The 20,054-nt window shown below is 49.9% G+C and overlaps 1 protein-coding gene across 4 annotated transcripts in view; it reads right to left on the bottom strand.

Moving 5' to 3' along the window:
- Window positions 1-1,236: 1,236 nt before the first annotated feature.
- Actr3b (actin related protein 3B) overlaps window positions 1,237-20,054 on the bottom strand; it is a 96,653-nt gene continuing 77,835 nt past the window's right edge. For all 4 annotated transcript variants that reach the window (XM_042273267.2, XM_042273264.2, XM_042273266.2 and 1 more), the window contains 3 exons: window positions 3,738-3,863; window positions 3,040-3,123; window positions 1,237-2,138 (listed from right to left, as the gene is read on the bottom strand). In XM_042273267.2, coding sequence (XP_042129201.1) covers window positions 2,043-2,138; window positions 3,040-3,123; window positions 3,738-3,863 — 306 coding nt within the window. In that variant the 3' untranslated portion in view covers window positions 1,237-2,042. The remainder of the gene's footprint in view (window positions 2,139-3,039; window positions 3,124-3,737; window positions 3,864-20,054) is intronic.

The following is a 20,054-nucleotide window of genomic DNA, read 5'->3' as shown; positions in this document are numbered from 1 at the left end:
CCTCCACTATGGGTGCGGGGAAACCATACTCAGGGTGTCAAACCCAGGCTTACACAACAGAGCTTTTACTCAGGGAGCCCTCTCACAGGCCAAGTGAGGGTCTCTGCTCTGTATGTGTCCTGGCTGACCTGAAACCCACTGTGTAGACCAGACAGACCTCAGACTTGTAGTGGCCCTTCTCCCTCTGCCTTGTAAATGCTGAGATTATAAGCATACAAGTACTACCATGCTGGTGTGTGTGTGTGTGTGTGTGTGTGTGTGTGTGTGTGTGTGTGCATGCGCACACACACATGCAGACTGGCAAGCAGAGTAGATGACATGTATGTTTACTTAATAAATATTCATTAAGTATTTAAAAATAATAAAGTTCAATTAGAGCAAATACAATTACACTGTAATAAGAGTTGCATGAGGGGCAAGTGAGGTGGCTTTAGAAACCTGGAGACCCGAGTTCAATCCCCGGATCCACACAAAGGTGGAAGTAGAGGACTGACTCCATAAAGTTGTCCTCTGACCGCCACATGTGCACCCTGGCACTTATACCCACACATATGCACACCATGCACACATACAACAATAATACATTTCTAAATCATTTACAGTTAACTGAATGTAGACTCTCTGCTTATCAGAATTTTCCACTGAATATTCTCAGACTTGAGATGGCTGTGAGCAACTGAAGATAGAGGAGGCCACAGAGCTCAAACTTGTTTCCACATGTAAATAGTAAAACCAAATGGTTACAGGGGGAAGTTTTCTGAGGGCAAAACATACTCACAAGAAGGATTATGGGGGAAAGGGTGAGCACACAGGATCCTCTAACCTCCATTTGAGTGAGGGGGTGACTCAGCAGGTATCAGAGACACACTGGAATCTTTCCTAGGAAGGGAGCCTGGACAGCCTGGGGATGTCCTCACCCTACCCAACACCCATCAAGCAGGTTATCCACCCACTCCTGGGGAGGGAGTGCCATCACTTTTAAGACAATCTCTCTCTGTCTCTCTCTCTCTCTCTCTCTCTCTCTCTCTCTCTCTCTCTCTCTCTCTGTGTGTGTGTGTGTGTGTGTGTGTGTGTGTGTGTGTCTTTCTCTCTCTCTCTCTCTCTACACACACACACACACACACACACACACACACACACACTGTATCGATTGATCATCAAATCCTCTGCCGACCTGTAACAGAGCCCAAGGTTCTCTGAATGGATGGGGGAGCCAGAAGACATCACAAGGAGCAGTTATAAAGATTCTAGCAGCTTTTATTATTACAACAGTGCGGATAGTATTTCATCCAATGCTCAGCAACATTAACCCATCATCTTCTATAAAACGGCCCAGGAAGCTCAGATACATCTGTAGCAACTCTCACACACTGAACACTGGTGAGTGTTCAGACTTCACATCACCCCAATAACATGTGATCATTTCCCAGCAGACATGTGGCATATAGCCTGCTCTTTTGTTTGCCTATACACACATCAGATCATGCCTCACAATGAAACACTTTATTACAGAACTCTGTGACATCCAGACTTACTCATGCTTAGTATCAGCCGGTTATACCAAATACCATAAAATACAAAATGATAGGAAATATAAACATCAATTTGTATTTCAAGTTTATAACATTTTATTTACAAAAATAGGCTGGGAAGGCCAGGGGTCCGCCCCACATTCTTTCCTGGAGAAACCACTTTGCATCACGTGTTCCTTGAGAAGTTTCTAAGGTTGCAATGAACTCCTTCAAGAGCTGTACTTGTCAACTAGAAGCTCAGGTGGAAAGGAGAGAACGTGGGAGGGGAAGGAGAGGAGGGTCACGGGGAGGGGGGAGGGGAAGGGGAGGAGGAGGGCCACGAACGAACAGTCACTGGATAAATGGCTTTACTGGAAAGATGGGCACCCGGCCCCACGCGCTGGTGATGACAGCACGCTGCTCACACACCAGTACCACACCGCTATTTACAGGAGCCGTGGCTGCTCTGGGTTCTGAAGGACACTTATTCCCCACACGACGACACTGTCCGACGGCGCTCCACGGCAGACACTAGGACATGACTCCGAAGACAGGGTTGTGGCGGCAGATGCTGGGGCCGTACTCCTCATAGTCCTTCTTGGTGTGGCAGACCTGAAAGAACTCGGGCTGCAGGAGGAGCAGCAGGAGGGGGAGGATGAGCAGGAGGGAGGAGGACACCATCCAGCAAACCTGACCTGGGTGGCATCCCGGGCAGAAGTCCGCTGCACTTTTACAATTTCACGCAGCAATTCCCGGCACCGGAAGACAACAAGTGTACTCAGTTTCCACTTAGTAGGATCAAATACTTGTTAACCTGAACTAAAAGTAGCTGCTAACAAACTCAAGGGGGGTAATATTAATAAATAAATAAATAAATAAATAAATAAATAAATAAATAAATAAATAAATAAATCACTTGGAAAGGCCCCAAGGAGGTGCTGAGGAGATGGCTCAGTTGGTTCATGCTTGTCACACAAACATGAGAACCTGAGCTCATGCACACACCCTAGGAAAAGCCAGGGGTGGCAGTGTACACCTTCAAAGCTAGTGCTGGGGGAACAGAGACAGGTGGAGCCCTGAAGACCCCTGGTCCTGGAGACCCCTGGTCAGCCGGTCTAGGCTAATTAGTGAGTCAGGTCCTAGTGAGAACCTGACTAAAAAAAAAAAAAAGGTAATTGAAGAAGATATCCAACATTGACCTCTGGCCCCTTCACACAATTTGCACATTCGTGCATGAACACACACACACACACACACACACACACACACACAAGAAAGCCAGGATGCTCTAGATTACTTTTAGATCTCACATAACCCTGTTTATCTGTAACCCACCATTAGCAGGGTGCTTGTGAATGAGATATACAATTTAAATGATAACTAAATATTTTCACATCGAACAGAATTTATTTTGTCTGTTTAAAGCCATGCAAACAGAGCACATGCGATTTAACTTTCACAGGCAGTATGTATCCAAACTCCACAGAGATGCACAAATGACTACAGAACAGTCTAGAAAGGGACTTACAGTTGAGGCCAGCATAGAGCCCCCAAACCACACGGCATAGCGCTGCATGTGGTGTGTGATGACCTGCACCTCCACAGGCTTAGGCTGCAAAAGAAAGCCACTGTGTTTAGTCTGCACCGTACATCCTTATCAACCCAGGTGTCAGATGACAGATGACTGCCTCCTCCAGCGACAGCCTCAGCCACACTGCAGTGCCAGCCCCAGGAGATTCAGGAAGGGAAGTGCTCATGCCTAGCTGAGACCCGCTCTTCCAGTACTTGATCCCTGGTCCAGGAGGCATCCAAGCAGTTAAGAGCTGTGATGGATACAGCCTCGCTCCCTGGTCCAGGAGGCATCCCAGCGGCTAAGAGCTGTGATGGACACAGCCTCGCTCCCTGGTCCAGGAGGCATCCCAGCGGCTAAGAGCTGTGATGGACACAGCCTCGCTCCCTGGTCCAGGAGGCATCCCAGCGGCTAAGAGCTGTGATGGACACAGCCTTGCTCCCTGCATGCATTAGTTGCCTCACTTTAACGAGAAAAACATTTCCTCACCGTAAACTCATCTCGTCTCTATAGCACCCTGGTTACATACACACATGCCTGATCTTGCAATAGAGGGTATGAGTGGTCTGAAAGGTGTCCTCCGGTACAGACGTCCAACCCCGGCTGTCCCCTGCTCGCCGTGTTGGAGGACTTCGAGCCTGCACACAGCCCCCTACCTTTATCCGGCCCCCACTGAGCTCTTCACTCAGCTTTAACCGGGCATCCACCACTCTTTTCAAATCTCTCTGCAATCGACGTCCAAAATCTCTGAACATCGTGGAGCCTCCAGAGAGAACGACATTCTGAAAGACAAGAGCGGACAGTGAGCGAGCGGCCTTGGGTGAGACCAAGCAGCCTGTGATGGTCCAGGAATTGCTCCACAGCAGGCCTGCCTGTGTGACTAACGCTGACGCAGATGCAAAGACGCGAACCGAAGCATCAGCCTCCCTTCGCCCAGTCTCACGGGGCTACGGGTGGCAGCCTCCCACACTGCTCCCCACTTTCCTGAAGTCTGCCAAGTGTCAACAAGAATTCCCGGAAAGGAACAGTGACTTCGAAGACTCAGCAGAACTGTAGTGATGTGGGGAGGTTGGAATGTTGCCGCTCCCGAGGCAAGTTACCCATCCCAGGCCAGCTTGAGCCCTCTGAATAGCCATTCTTTGCCCACCTCTGTGCCCAAACTAACATCCTGTGACTAAGGGCTAAAAACCTCTTATAATCTACTAACCTAGAAGACCCCTAGCTTCCACCAAACCAAAAGACAGTCACCAAATAGCGTCTGCAGCCTGCAGAAAAGCTTCCCCATCTTGCCGTGTCTACCTCTCTAATACGCCCACCAATGCATTTTAAACTTGCCCTGGTTTCTTTTTTCTATAAAACTATAAAACTTCATGAAACGGCTTTCGTGTTGGAACACGGAATTTGGAGTAACCTACATCCGTATTTCTGGGACATGGTCACTCAAATTGAGCTCCAGAATAAAATCTTATTTCCTTTAAGGTGAGAGCTGTATTTTTCATCTCCAAGGGGATGACAGCCTGGCTGCAGACTCCTTCTGAGACACCTTCCTCCTTCCTCAGAGACCTATAAAAAGGGGCCTCCACTCCTGCTCCACTCAGGGGTTGATTCTCCTCTGAGCTCTACCATGCTGTCTGTCTGTGGAGCTGGGGCCTGAACTCCTCAGAGTCCCCAACATGTCTGACGGTCTACCCTGTATTAATAACTATGTCCCCCTTGAACTCCTCACCTGAGACCTTCCACTAGCTCAGAATCACAGGTCATATGTTTTCCTCACTCCCCTCGGTCCTCTCCTCCACTGTAAGCAGCTGAAAGCACAAAGCTATGTCTGCCTGCCTGCGCTCGCGCCCCCGCCTCCCAGGTAGACCCCTCAGGAGAGCCAAGAAACCGGAAAAGCCATGCTAACCGACACAGAGGCTCCCGACAAATCACTAACATTGATCCTCAACTGTTTTGCCGTAATAACGAACCAGGCCTTTCGTTCATACTGGAACCCCTCCAGAGGGGCGATGTGGGAAGAAAGCGTACTCAAACCACCTGGGGAAACATTTTCAAATGAGTCCTCCCTCCGCCCACAGCCCATGAGCACGCCAGCCTCGGTCACGTGACTGCATCCGACGTTTTGGTGGGTGAAGAAGGACGAGAATCATTAAGCCGTCCGGCTGTTACAATGAAAGATAACAGCTCTGTTCTCTCAGGCTACAGAATATTACTTAGGACAATGAAAGTGAAATTACCCTCATTTAACTTTCTGACAGAAAATATCATTTGAGAAAACTATAAAGAAAATAAAAATCATCCTTCAAGGAGCCCCAAGTCCCCAACCTTGCCTTCTGGGATACCTGGTGTAGCTGCGGGGCCTCGGCAGCCAGGCACCCCTCAGCCAGCAAACCCCTCACAAGTGTATGGGGAAGGGATGTCATAGAGGCCCAGGCCAGAGAACCCAGGTTACGGTGGGTCTGTTCTGCTCACTGCTGCTCCCCACCAGGGAGGGTCTGCCAAGCTGAGGGCCACTGTGGCAGAGGCAGGATTTGCAGGGCAGGCAGTAGTAGAGACAGAGGCAGAAAAGAAGAGCCACGTAGAGCCACCTCAGATCTGGTCCTCTGCCTTGGGACCTATTCCGGTTCCAACCCGAGCATCTGTAGAAATTCCCCTCTAATAACATACCCGTAGACTTGGGAAAGCCTACAAGAAGCCCTCACTGTTCCAAGAGCTAAGCTGAAGACCTTTCAGGGACAACACATGACAGGCCATGACAGGGCTGAGCCACGAGGCCACGAGAAACCACAGGTGAGTGGCCACTGTGGTCTCCAACCAGATGTCTTTGGGAGGGTCCTGGAGGAGGTACTTGCAGGTCACATGTGAAGCACTTCTGAGGCGAACCTTCCAGAGTTCCCCAGTAGGGAGAGATCCTCCAAGGCCACACCCTGACCAGCCCTGAAGCGTTTCCCAGTTCTCCTTTCAACAGGAGAACTACATTAAGCAAGAGGTCCCTTTCTCATGGAGCCCACCTCGTCACAGGTGTGTTGGGCAAAGCAAACCGGAAGTGTGCCTTCTGTCCTCGCTTGGGCTCCCGTGGTAAAAGCACCTGGTACCGGAAGTTCTGAAAGCCTGGTGAGTAGGGGAAGCAGGCTGCTGCTGACCCCTTTCTTAGACAGGGCATCTCCCATACTCCTCACCACCCAGACTAAGATCTACTAAGCATCTGCCTCCTTCCTGGTGATTGGTTACGTCTAGACTTCCCAGGTCAGTGTCCTGACCCATGCTGACTCCTGTTGCATGTGGAGAACCCCTCAGGACAAAGTGTGACTGTCAGAGACCAGACTCATCAGTACAGTTATGCCATGCTTGGAGTGGCCTGTCTCCAGCATTCACGTCAAGTGTCCCCAAAAGGTGAGACAAGTAGCAATGTTAAAGAATGAGTGTGTTCTGACCCAGCTCCTCTCAGGCACGGACCTCATCCCCACATTGCTGTTTACTGTTAGGAAGACTTTAAAAGTGTTCCTGGCACTCGTGTTCTTAGGAAAAGCCTCAAGTGGCCACTGGCACCTCTCTCTAATAGACACAAGCCGATTATTCCTGGAGCAACAGATGCTGGGTTCTGTCCAATGAAGAATTAACTGAGGGCTGAGGATGGACAAGGGTGGAATGTGACTTAACTGTGTGTTTCTAAGGGTACAGGTGCTTCTGTGGTTGTCACAGAAGGTCATTATCCTTGCACGTGACAGCCAAAGCAGAGTGCCCACATTAGAATCCAACACCAGACACACAAGTGCATCTCACAAAGACTTCCCTACCCTAACCTCAAAACTGTGGCCTTGTCCCTCTGAGAGATAAGGAGGTGGGTATGGACTTCCCCACCCTAACCTAAGAGATAAGGAGACAGACAGGTATGGACTATGCCTATTCCTCTTCCTACCGCAGCAGACACTGCAGGAGAGCTCGCACGGGCTCAGTACTCTCCTGTAGTAGTCAACCAGAGGACTCTTTTCAGGCTAAGCAGACCACTGCCAAGACAGGTGAGGATGTGGCTGAGGAGGGTCTAGAGAGGAATGCCCCAGTCCCAGGGTCAGGAAACTGTGGCCCCTGAGCAGATGCGACTGGCAGTAGTACTCAGATAGGCAGCCAGCTGGCAAGGAAGGTGAGCGTATCAGAGCGAGGCAAACCGAACACGGGAAGAGGATTATCTCCATGTAAAATAGGGACAGGTGACCAGACTAGCATCCACTAGAGAGTGCGTGGTGGTGCACAGGCAAGGAAGGACCGCTGAGATGAGAGAATCGGTCTTCGCCAGGAATGAATGAAGCCCGCGCTGGTTACCCGGAACCAGCGGTCAGTCCTAAAATCATCACATACATACACGCAGCACTCAATGGACTGAGCAAGTTGTATGTATACAGTTATGCGTGTGAGCGTGTGTGTGTGTGTGTGTGTGTGTGTGTGTGTGTGTGTGTGTAGCAATAACAATTAAAGATAAAGAGGCCATAAGTCTGAAAGGGGATGGGGAAGGAATGAACATAGGGTGAGTTGGAGGAGGGGAAGGGGGAAATGGTACAATTATATTTTAATTTTAAAACTAAAAAATAAATTTTAAGAAATTCAAAAGAATGTCTGGTCCTCCAACAGAATTCCCTTTCTCCCTTCTCTCTGGAGTCTCAGAGCCTGAGCACTGTGACAGACAGGGCACAGTCCCTCCCGCAGCACTATCCCTGACAAACACTGAAGGGACACTGAGCAGACCCTGGACCAGTGGGAGCATGACCTGGCCTGAAGAAGGGCTTCAGACCTCTCAATCCAGACATTCCTAAAGGGGCCATGACCTTAAAATGTAAAAATCACATTTCAAGACAGAAGCTTCCTGTCATTCTAGAGAAAAACATTTTGGAAAGACTATTTGGGATCTGATAATAGCATTCATTTCAGACACTCCAAGAAAAAGAACTGTGCTTGTTTCTTAGATGTAGAAAGTGAAGGACTGGGAGGGGGAGATGCTCGGTGGGTAAAAGCGCTTGTCACGTCCGTACGAGGACCTGAGTCCGAGTCCTTAGAGCCCACGTTAAGATGGGAGTGTGTCTGTGAGCCCGGCCTCCTAAGGTGAGGTGGGGGTGGGGACAGGGGACTCTGAAGATCACAGGGCAGCCGTGAACAAGAGGCAAAGCGGAGGGTGAGGACCACCACCGGAGGCTGTCCTCTGTCTCACACCCACAAATGCCCCCACACACATCACACACACACACACACACACACACACACACACACACACACACACACGGAAGAAAGGGGTTTGGGTTTTTTTGTTTTTAAACAGAAATTTAGTTTTCCCCAGGAAGCACATGTGGCAACTTCCAAGTGCCCAGGAGACAGGTCTGAGAGCTGTGAAGCCTGGGCTTGCAGGGCAGAAAGGGACCCTGTATGACGTCACACCATCCCTCAGGTATCCCAGAGAATGCTGTGGCAGCACACACAGGGACCCTGCCAACAGCCCTGAACAAGAGACGACAGCTCACTGTCACAATGCCTGTCTACTATCTGAAATCCATACTTCCTCGCTGAGAAACATTCCATGAGTGTTCAGGGCTCGGCATCATGGAGGTTCTGCACAGTGGTCGTGCTCACACCACGGGGGTCAGCACAGTGACCGTGCTCACACCACGGGGGTCAGCACAGTGGGCATGCTCACACCACAGGGGTCAGCACAGTGACTGTGCTCACACCATGGAGGTCAGCACAGTGACCGTGCTCACACCACGGGGGTCAGCACAGTGGCCGTGCTCACACCACGGGGGTCAGCACAGTGGCCATGCTCACACCACGGGGGTCAGCACAGTGACCGTGCTCACACCACGGAGGTCAGCACAGTGACCGTGCTCACACCACGGGGGTCAGCACAGTGACCGTGCTCACACCACGGGGGTCAGCACAGTGACCGTGCTCACACCACGGGGGTCAGCACAGTGACCGTGCTCACACCACGGGGGTCAGCACAGTGGGCATGCTCACACCACAGGGGTCAGCACAGTGGGCATGCTCACACCACGGGGGTCAGCACAGTGGGCGTGCTCACACCACGGAGGTCAGCACAGTGGTCGTGCTCACACCACAGGGGTCAGCACAGTGACCGTGCTCACACCACGGGGGTCAGCACAGTGACCGTGCTCACACCACGGAGGTCAGCACAGTGACTGTGCTCACACCACGGGGGTCAGCACAGTGACCGTGCTCACACCGCGGGGGTCAGCACAGTGGCCGTGCTCACACCGCGGGGGTCAGCACAGTGGCCATGCTCACACCACGGGGGTCAGCACAGTGGGCATGCTCACACCACAGGGGTCAGCACAGTGGGCATGCTCACACCACGGGGGTCAGCACAGTGGGCGTGCTCACACCACAGGGGTCAGCACAGTGGGCGTGCTCACACCACGGGGGTCAGCACAGTGGGCGTGCTCACACCACGGGGGTCAGCACAGTGGGCGTGCTCACACCACGGGGGTCAGCACAGTGACCGTGCTCACACCACGGGGGTCAGCACAGTGACCGTGCTCACACCACGGAGGTCAGCACAGTGGGCATGCTCACACCACGGAGGTCAGCACAGTGCGCATGCTCACACCACGGGGGTCAGCACAGTGCGCATGCTCACACCACGGGGGTCAGCACAGTGCGCATGCTCACACCACGGAGGTCAGCACCGGCAGCGGCTCGAAGGGAACAACACTAACCACACTGTGTGACCAAAACTGAAAACACAGCAGCATGAATACAGGCAAGGCGCGGGCAGCCTCGGCCTCTGAGAATGGCTCTCAGGAGTTAGGAAGTTCACCAAGCCCTATCCTGATCTCAGAAAGTCCTTGGCAATGTTAGGAACATGAACAGAGGAGACAGCGAAGAGGTGGATGGGACAGTAAAAAGGGAGTGGGCACGGAAGGACATCTAATTACACAACTATGTCATGTGCAAACGTGTCTGTAGACATACAGCAGCGGAGGAGGAGGCGGAGGAGGACGAAGCCCCTGAAGGAAGCAAAGAGGGGGCCAAGAGCAATGAGTCGCCTGAGAAGTGCCTCTTTTTGAGAGGTTGTCCTGGCTCCCGCTAAGTCCTCTCCGTTCCCCGCCCCGTGAGCAGGCCATCTGGATCCGGCATCCTGCAGGCTTGTTTGTGGACTTTGTTAAGGCAGAAAATTGATCAAGCACGGAACGGGACTTGAAACACAGGTCAGTTCACATTAAAGATCGTGGCGCAGCAGCCGAACTTAATGGCAAGTCTATCTTCTCCACAAAGGCTTACTGGTCGGTTTCGTGCATATGGCCTGGTAATCATCTCAATAGTTCATCTCCATCAAGCTAGTTATCCAAAAGACACTGAAGGAGATAAGACTGATCATCAGGAAACTTCTAATTAGCAGTTTGCCCAACACAGCTCTGGCTTCAGAAACAGACCGCAATACAGGACATCATCAGTGATACCTCACACCTAGAATGGCCGTCCACATTTTGTCAAGGAAATGTCTTTTCATGGGCTGGGGATGTTACTCGGAGCAGAGAGCCTACCTTAGCCTACCTTAGCCCAGGAGCTCAACCCCAACGACAACAACAAAATTCCTATTCGCTTAAAAAAAAAAGTCACTGTTAACAACTATTTTTCACATTTAAATACTCCATTCATAGACAGGGGCAAATACTAAGCAGCAAGTTAATGTAATGTCCTCTCCTGCCCCTCCAGTGTCTTGTTACGTAGCTCCTGTTTCAGAGACTTCAGGCATATGTTACGTGAATTTGTGACATCATTTTGTATCTGAACAATCTTCTATTTAGAAATAACATCAAGTTAGCACAAGTGATGTGCCCTGTGGTGTAGGTGGGCCTTTCGTGAACATGGGGCCAGTCATGTCCCCTCCAACCATCACTACCTTCTTTTTAACCCGGGACCGTCAGGCTCCCTCCTCAACATTTAGATGTGCTCTTATTAAAAATGCTACTACTGTCCAGCTGCCGTTTCCAGAGCTGCATCATAAATACTGTTCCTTTCCTGCCCCGAGACTTCGCCTTTTAACAACTTTTACAGCATTTTCCCTTGCAGTCCAAGATCCAGTCTGATTTTACAATTACCTGTCATGTCTCTGCAATGGATTTCTTAATTAAAAAAATAATAATTCACTAGGGTATAAAATAAATGTTCGCCAGAATCCTTCTGAAGTGCTGTAAGATCTTCGGTTGCCTCTAGAGGTGGAACACGTCGATTCATCTGGCTTCTCTGTGGCTTCAGAGAGGAAGCACTGCACAGAGACGACACACAGCACCGCGCTGAAACATCCCCAGGTGCCTCACTGGGAAAGAACCACCTCTCCAGACGAATGGTGTGGGAATCAGAGACATCCACACATCACTCTCACCTTACGTCAGACGCACAAGTTAACTGAAATCAGACCTCGGACCTAGACACAAGAGCTAAAGACAGAATTTCTAAAACTAACCAATGATATATAAATGTATATATTTCTAAAGCTTTAAGACCTGAGGGTAAATTAAATATTTAGATAGTACATAAAAAGCAAAAAACAAAATAGACAAAAATTAAATAAATTGAACTTCATGAACTCAACATTTCTGTTCTTGTTCAAAATATGTAACTAAGAAAATGAAGGCGATCCACAGACTAGGGAAAAAATATCTGCAACACACACACACACACACACCTGACTAAAGATATAAAGAACGTTTGTAGCTCAATAATAATAAACTAATCAGTAAAACATAGTTGAAATCAAGCATTCACCTTCCCAGGCGTACCCTGGAGTCTGCTCCCTAAGCCCTTCCTTCCCACACCACCTGAGGACACAGGACCCTGTGCCGGTTCCTTCTGTGTCCACTGGACACAGGCTAGAGTCATCTGGGAATGGCAACCTCACGCCCAGACTGGGCAAACCTGTGGTGCATTTTCTTGATTGATGATTGGTGTGGGAGAGCCCAGCTCACCGTGGCTGGCGCCACCCCGGGCTGCTGGTTCTGGGTGCTGTAAGACAGCAGACCGAGCAAGCTAAGGGGAGCAAGCCAGTAAGTGGCATTCCTCTCCGGCCTCGGCTTCAGTTCCTGGTGATGGAGTGTGACCCGACAGTTGTGGAAGGAACACAATCCCCTTCTTCCTCCACTTGTTTTGGGTCCTGGTGTTTCACCACAGCAACAGAAACCTAACGAAAACAAGCCCTACATCATAAGCCCGACTACCACTTCCCCCTTTCCTGTTTCCCTTTCCTCCTTCGCTCTTACAGTGGTTCACTCCCTCACCCACCGGCCTGCTGCCCACAACAGCATCATCCACACAGTGGCCAGGATTCTGTCCCCACTCAAGTGGCAGCTAAGCCTACAGCAGATAGCAGGTCCTCTAAGCACCAATGAGGGAGCGGACCTCACAGGGCTGGGTCAGCCCCTGTGCCGCCAGCCCCACCCCCACCCCCCAACACACACACACACACACACACACACACACACACACACACACACACACTTCAGTGCCTTCCTTACCTCCTACCTCCCCTGGCCAGAGCTCTGCTCCTGCCCTGGACCCTCAGCAAACCAGCCTCAGGGGAAGGGGTCTCCTCTCCCCTTCATTGTCATAATACGTAATCTTCATGAGAGTCTTACCATCAGAAGTAAAACTCAACATACACTCGGCTGCTGGAAATCAAAACCAATCTGACTTATTACAGTCACAGCACAGAACCTCCCCTCTCCTCCACGGACTTAATTCAGCTAATTCAATTTATACAAGTGTCCTATCAGATAAGATAACTGTAGCATTTTCTCTGGACTAAAGCTAAGCTGATCTGGAATCGTCTCCAGTCCCCAGCTGCCCCACTTGATCAGAGTCTGCTCCGTGACCCCGCATCCCTCTGCTTTATCTCCACTTGTCCACTCTAATTAGTGAGGCTCCTTCCCGGCGGATCGGCAGTGGCACCAGAAACAGCAGCTCAGAGTTACGGCTGGCATGTGAATTGTCTCCCACAGGCTCCGTTTGAATACTTGTCCCCAGCCGGTGGCGCTGTTTTTGGAAGGTTGTAGAACTTTGGGAAATTGGACAAAGCGGGTCTCTGGGGAGATGGCCTTGGGGTTTATAGCCTGATTCTGCTTCCTTTTCTATCTTTGCCATCTGGTTACTGGTTTATGAGAAAACAGCTACCACCACACAGGCCCCCTGTCACATGCCCACCGCCAGGCACCCCCACCACCACACAGGCCCAATGTCACACGCCCACCACCACACAGGCCCCCTGTCACATGCCCACCGCCAGGCACCCCCACCACCACCACACAGGCCCACGGTCACACGCCCACCTCCAGGCACCCCCACCACCACACAGGCCCCCTGTCACATGCCCACCCACCATCATCCCTCCCGGACACTATGGACTATATTACCTTGAACTGTAAGCCAAGGTAAATGACTTTTAGGCGTTGATCACAGAGATGAGAAAAGTGACTCACACTCAACATGTGTCAGCTTCTGTGCTGCATGCTCTTTGTCCCCCAGAAGCCTCACATCATCCTTAAGGCCTCCTTCCCCCTTCTTCTCTTAAAGGACCAGCAGATGGAGGTTAAAGAGCTGGCCCAGAGGCACACGGCTAGGAAGCTGCAGACATGCCTCACTGAGCGCTCAAGGACTTGGGAGAAAGGCAACACAATCATTTACTTGGAAACGAAATTACTCAACCCTGCACATATTTCCTGAGTGCCAAATTCTGCTGGATGCCTTTACAAGCGTTATCTAGTTATATCAGCCAATAGACCTCTGACACCACAAACCTCTGGCACCACGGCATCCCTGTGTGGGCCTTGCTGTAAGCAAGCAAGGCTAGGAAACTGGGGGATCAGGCATGATGATGCTCATGCATGACTCAGCCAATACACAGTCCAGGCTGTCCGCTCCGGAGCACCCACTCCTGACCATGAAGACAGGGAGATGGTGTGTGTGTGTGGGGGGGGGTGCTTCTCAAGAAGCTTTCAGCAGGAGCCAGAACTCGGTGTGTATCCCTCTGAAGGGAACCCGACAGAGAACAATGTTCTTCGTTAGACAATCAACACAGTTCGTGGGTGCCAGTCCTGGCTATAGCAATATATAAAAGACATTTTCCTATACCCAGCCACTCCCACAGACCCACATCGTCTTTGAAGATCCAAATGTACCCAAAGGCCTGGTGAGGTGGGAAGGCATCTTAGTCAGTAAGAGCCAGTTCTGCTCCAATCAAAAAGTTCTCAAATTAGAGCCATTCGAGTCAAAAGCACCAGAAACAGGGACTCCCTTCTAGGTTAGAGTATGCCCTAAAACATAACAGTGAAGAAAAATGTGACCTAAGTATAGAAAAGCACCAAATACCCAAACACAGGAAAGAGTCGGTATTGAAACAGACTTCATTAAAAAGGATGTTTTTTGAGAAGTTTTGACTTGGTAAGTGTTTACCACACTGTGCTAAGTGAACACACAGGATACAGAATATAAATATGGCAGGGCACATCCATCTACCTACTTATGTTTCAGGGACTGCAGAGTGACTTCTGCTTTCACGGGAGCTTTTGGGGCATCTCAAGTTTCCTACCTGGAACAAACTTTTTAAATGAGAAATAATGCCCTTTGCCCCTCTACAGTGTCTAAACCTCCTATGATGAAGTAGGTTGTTACACCCTAATGCTTTGTCCTCTGCCCAAGTGGCTCTGTCTCTGTCTACAGTGTCCCTCTGCTCAGTGTGAGGGTATCAAGGGTTTGTGAAACCCAATGTCTTACCTAGTGTGGTTCTGCAATTACCTCCCTGCCAAGAAGTCTCCATTTTAAGTTATCTTTGCACATGGAAAGGTCCTTTCTCTCTGCTGGTAGAGAAAGCCAGGACACCACATCAGACACACACATATAACCTGTCAGTCTCCTGAAGTTTAAGTCAGAAAGGTTTAAAATAAGATCTGTACCACCAGCAAGTTCATTTGCTAATCTCTAATATGGGCTGGAGGTGTAGCTCTCCGGTAGGGAGCTGGCCAAGTGCAAGGCACTAAGTCCCTCCTCCAGTACCTGTTCAAAAATAGTAACACAACATCAAAAATAACTAAACCTCCTGCTCTTGTTAACATCAACGCATCTCATGCATAAGGCACTCCCAATTCAGTTTTGATGGGTACATGGCGCCACCTATGAGCCGTCATGTGTAACTGCAGGTATAATGTTACCGCCGGATCTGGTGGTCCACTACTGCAATCCCAGCTTCTCTAGAGGCTGAGGAAAGAGGATTGAAAGCAAGATCTGCCTGGGCTAAGAGCAAGTCCAAGGCCACCCTTAGCAGCTTAATGGGACCTTGTCTCAAAAAGGAATTTTAAGGGGCTGAGAATGTGGCTCCGGGGTACAGCACTTGCCTAGCATACACACGGCCCTAGGTTCAGACCCCAGCACAGGAGAAAAGGGGAACACTTGTACAGCATGTGGGGTCCTGTAGGGAGGAAAGGAAACACAGAGAGAGGCTGCCTCTCCTTTCCTGCAGTAAAGATGCCACAGTAGCTACAGGTTCACAACTCTAAAGCGCACCAAGGTTGAGCAAAAATCGGAGTAACACACAGCTGTGTGACACCCAAGCGTGTCCCTGGTGAAATCCAAGCAGATGTCCGGGGCTGGCCCTGGGCGCTGTTACCGCCCAGTCACAACCAGTGCGGGGACCACCCACATCTCTTCGTTTCCTTCAATCCACTACTCCCTCCGTACAACTCCCCTCCCAAAGCTGTTCTGGGGGACAGTGGGGACAGTGTCACCAGGCAGGCCCAGGGACAGTGATCTTCCAGTGTTCTCTCTGAGACTCTCTTAGCCTCTAGGGTGATTAACTGTGTGTGGTGACTTGCTACACTATCACACCTGGTGACTGAAGCAAACATGAACCCAGACGTCGCTAACGGTAAGTGACACACTGTGGAAGGTGACGACCCGGTCAGCTGAAGGCCAGAAGAGCAGTCTTCACTGTCCCCAGGATGGGATTCTATCCCAACATGCAGTGGCAGTGCCTGCCTGAGTTTCCAGCCTGCTCTACAAACCCCAGGCTCAGCAGTTCCACCGTTCACATATGCCAGTCCTTTTTTTTTTTTGGTTTTTAGAGACAGGGTTTCTCTGTGTAGTTTTGCGCCTTTCCTGGAACTCACTTGGTAGCCCAGGCTGGCCTCGAACTCACAGAGATCCGCCTGGCTCTGCCTCCCGAGTGCTGGGATTAAAGGCGTGCGCCACCACCGCTATGGGGGAGAAGGAGGGAGAAATGGGAGGGAGGGAGGGAGGGAGGGGAAAAGCATTGCTGCTTCTGCTCCTCAGCTTCGGCCACTGCACATCCTTTCCAAAATCTTCAGTGGCCCTCAGGACAAACTCAGTCTCTACATCCATGCCAAGTCAGGTCTCACCCGAGAGTCAGAGCAAGCACAAGGTGGCTCACCCCTCACCTCCAGGCCCCACGTGATCTGGCCCTTTGCACATCTCAGGCTCCCTGCTCAGTTCCATGTTTAAACATCAGGTCCAGGAATGCTGAATCCCTTTCCACTTACAACATACTCTACTCCTGGCCCTGCAAACAGATTCTCCCTTTTAAAGATTTATTTTATTTTTTTACTTATGTATATGTATGTGTACATCTCTGTATGTGTATGTTCATACATATGTGCAGGTACCTGCAGAGGCCAGCCAGCAGAGGGCACTGGAACCCCTGGAGCTGGGGTGCAAGCTGTTGTGAGCCACCCAGTGTGCTGGGTTCTGTGCAAGAGCAGTACGTGCTCTTAACTAGTGAGCCATCTCTCTAGCCCCAAATGGATTGCTTTCGTTTCATTTTAGTTTTGCTTTTGTTTTTTTCAACAGGTTCTCTGTGTACCCCTGACTGTCCTGGAACTCATTCTGTAGACCAGACTGGCCTTGACCTCAAAGATCCACCTGCCTCTGCCTCCCAAGTGCTGGGATCAAAGGTGTGTGCCACCACTGCCCAGCCAAATGGTTTGTTTTTATTTCCTCTCTGTGCTGCTTTCCCTGTTCTGAGCAGGTCACACCAGCCTGCAGGACTTCCGCCTGGGCTGTCCCACTGCGGAGCCCTTAGTCCAGTACTGCTATTCATAGCTGTATCAGTTAAAATTAAACAAAATTTGAATGCTTTCTTGTGGCAACAACACGTTTGAAGGATGCAGCAGCCACATGTGGCTGGTGGCATTGCCCTAGATGCCATCTACTGTGGTGCAACAGTCGGGGAACACCAGCTCCAGGGAGCCCCTGGTGTACCACGTCCAACCTGGGCTCCCACAAATCATCACGCTCAAGCCACTATGTGCAGCTGCATGCCTGCATCCTGGGTGCCTGTGCTGGACCTGGCAAGTGGCCAACAGATGCCCCTCAGTGGGGCATTATGGGACATCTTCATCTTGTCCCTGCAATAAATATTATGGCAATATCATGGCAACTCAGTAAGCCATGACCAGCTGTTTATATCAGGCTTCCCTTCCCACTAAGACAGAAAGAAATCTTACTGTTCTAGAGTGCATTAGCAGGAAGCATAGTTAAAAGTTATGGGTAAATAGTGTAGAATGGGTTTGAAGGTTCTGGAACTGTTCAAGCCCATGAGCCTACTCAAATCTAAGCAGCTGCCATCTTATCTGCTCACATCTTAGACTTCACCCTGGATTTCAGCTGGTAAAGGATTATTTGGAAAGGGCGGTGGGTGGAGCTGTAGCTCACTGGTTGGAGTGCCTGCCCAGAATGACCTGCGCTTGATCGCCAGTATTGAAGGGTGGGGAAGAAAAAGGATCAAAACGCCACTGGTAGATAGGTTTTCTAATTTTCTGCTTCAACTACTGCAGGTATTGGAACTATTCACCATTAACAAAAAATGTACACATCTCACTTACTTTGCACCATGCTGTTCTGATTTAAAAAGCATTGAGATAATTACTACAATAGACCTGACTCAAGCCACTAATTACAGGAAAACTAACTATGAGCATATCAAGATACAGTCACATCTTCTTGACAATAGAACAAATAGGGACTTTTCCCAACCTCCAACCCAGGGCCAAAGCAGGATGACAGACATCCTCCTAAGGTCACCTCCCCCAGCCCTGCTGCGCCCCAGGCTTCAGGAAGGGTGAATTCTTTATGTGCCCCTAAGTCCCCACTTTATGCTTAGAGTCCTCCACCAGGCCAGCCTCTCCCACACCAGCTCCGCAGGCCAGGTCTGACTGGCTCAGAAGGCACCTTCTCAAAGCCTCTCTCGATCCCTCTGATGAAATGCAATCTGCTCATCCCTCAATTACCATAATTGCATGATTCACTTTAATGACATTTAGCTTGTAGTAGTTCCCATTCGTTATTTCAGTATTTTTGGCATTTTGATCAATTCCCAAAGGCAAGAACACCACACATACATATTAAATCTCCTTAAATTTAACAATAAGCCTAGTACCAGCAGGTACCCAAGACATCTCACAAACTGGAGGAAAAGATACCCAGTTCCATGACAGGGCAATTGTATCTGCTCCACCTTCGTGCAGAGCAGACAAATCACTCAACACCAGAAAAATCCAAGAAAGAACCAGCTGCTGACAGCGGCTGTCAGCTTAGCCAAACTCTAGAAATGCTTTTAATATGCAGGTATCCACCTCCACGCTAGCCCAGACCCAGCTACATGATGATCTGTGGGACAGGACGCAGGCTACTGTCTAATAACGAGGCAGACCGTCCATGGGAATTTGCTGAGAGTAGATCTGAAGCGTCCTAGTACATGCACACACAGGAAGCTACATGAGGTGGGGAGTAAATTAGTCAGCCTAACTTGGCAGGTTTCTGCAATGGACACAGACATCAAATCAACCTGGGTGCACCTTAAACATACACAGTTTTGATGTCAATCACACCTCAACAGAGATGAGTGAACAGTCCAAATTTTCAGAGCCATCTTTTATTCTTATCATTTTTTTTTTCTTCTTGCCTGAGAGCCTGGGCAAGATGTTGGCTCAAAGGCCAGGAAAGTCTCAGATCTTCCAGCAGTCTAAGTGAGCCACCTCTTACTCACTAGATCATAATAAACCCCCTGCAGGTCACCAAGATTGTGAAGGAGGAAAATATAATAGCCTTGGCCCTACAGGTCTGGATTACTCAATGAAGGAGAAGGTTCCACACAAGAAGAAAGATAACCACACAGAGAGAAAGGACTCTCTCTGGTTCCCCTTCTTGCTATTCTGTCCACCACCACTGTCTAGGTCAGTGGTTCTCAACCTTCCTAATGCTTCGACCCTTTAACAAACAGTTCCTCATGGTGTGGTGACCCCCAATCATAAAATTATTTGTTGCTACTTCATAACTGTGATTTGGCTACTATTATGAATCTTAATGTAAATATATGTTTTCCAATGGTCTTAGGTAACCCCGTGAAAGGGTCATTCAACCCCCAAAGGGGTCTCATCCCACAGGTTGGGAACATTTGGTCCAGACAGAGCTGTAAGACTGGAGGGAAGACACACGGGAAGATGAGGTCAGGAAGCCAACATCCTCAGTCCTGGGAGAGAGCATCTTACCATCCAGAATCCAACAGCTGTGTTATTTCCTCTTTTCTAATCTGAGTTTCCCTGGACCTAGACCATGTTTTCCTATCATTCTGATCCACTGATTGCTGCCTTGGTGTGAAAGGGGCCTGGGCCACTGGCAAGAATGGGTCCAACATTGGTCATGGAGAAGAGAAGCACCCGGTAACAAGAATAAAAAAGAGGCATCCCCTCTAGACACCTGCAGGTGTTTGGCTATGCACAGAAAGACATCCATGTGTGGTCCAGATTACTCAGTGTATTTTCTTACCTATTTTGTTTAGATGCTCACACGCCTAATATCTGTACACTCAGCCACTGTGAAACAGAGATAGAAGGATATTTTTCATGACAAACATCTGTCCACACCCAGGAGAAGGAGCTAGAAAGGGGTCCCCAGAACAGAGCATGCCC

This window comes from Peromyscus maniculatus, chromosome 3 (assembly GCF_049852395.1).
Source record: "Peromyscus maniculatus bairdii isolate BWxNUB_F1_BW_parent chromosome 3, HU_Pman_BW_mat_3.1, whole genome shotgun sequence".
Lineage (NCBI taxonomy): Eukaryota > Metazoa > Chordata > Mammalia > Rodentia > Cricetidae > Peromyscus > Peromyscus maniculatus.
Note: the sequence above shows the minus strand (reverse complement) of the source record. Positions and strands in the feature narration are given on the sequence as shown.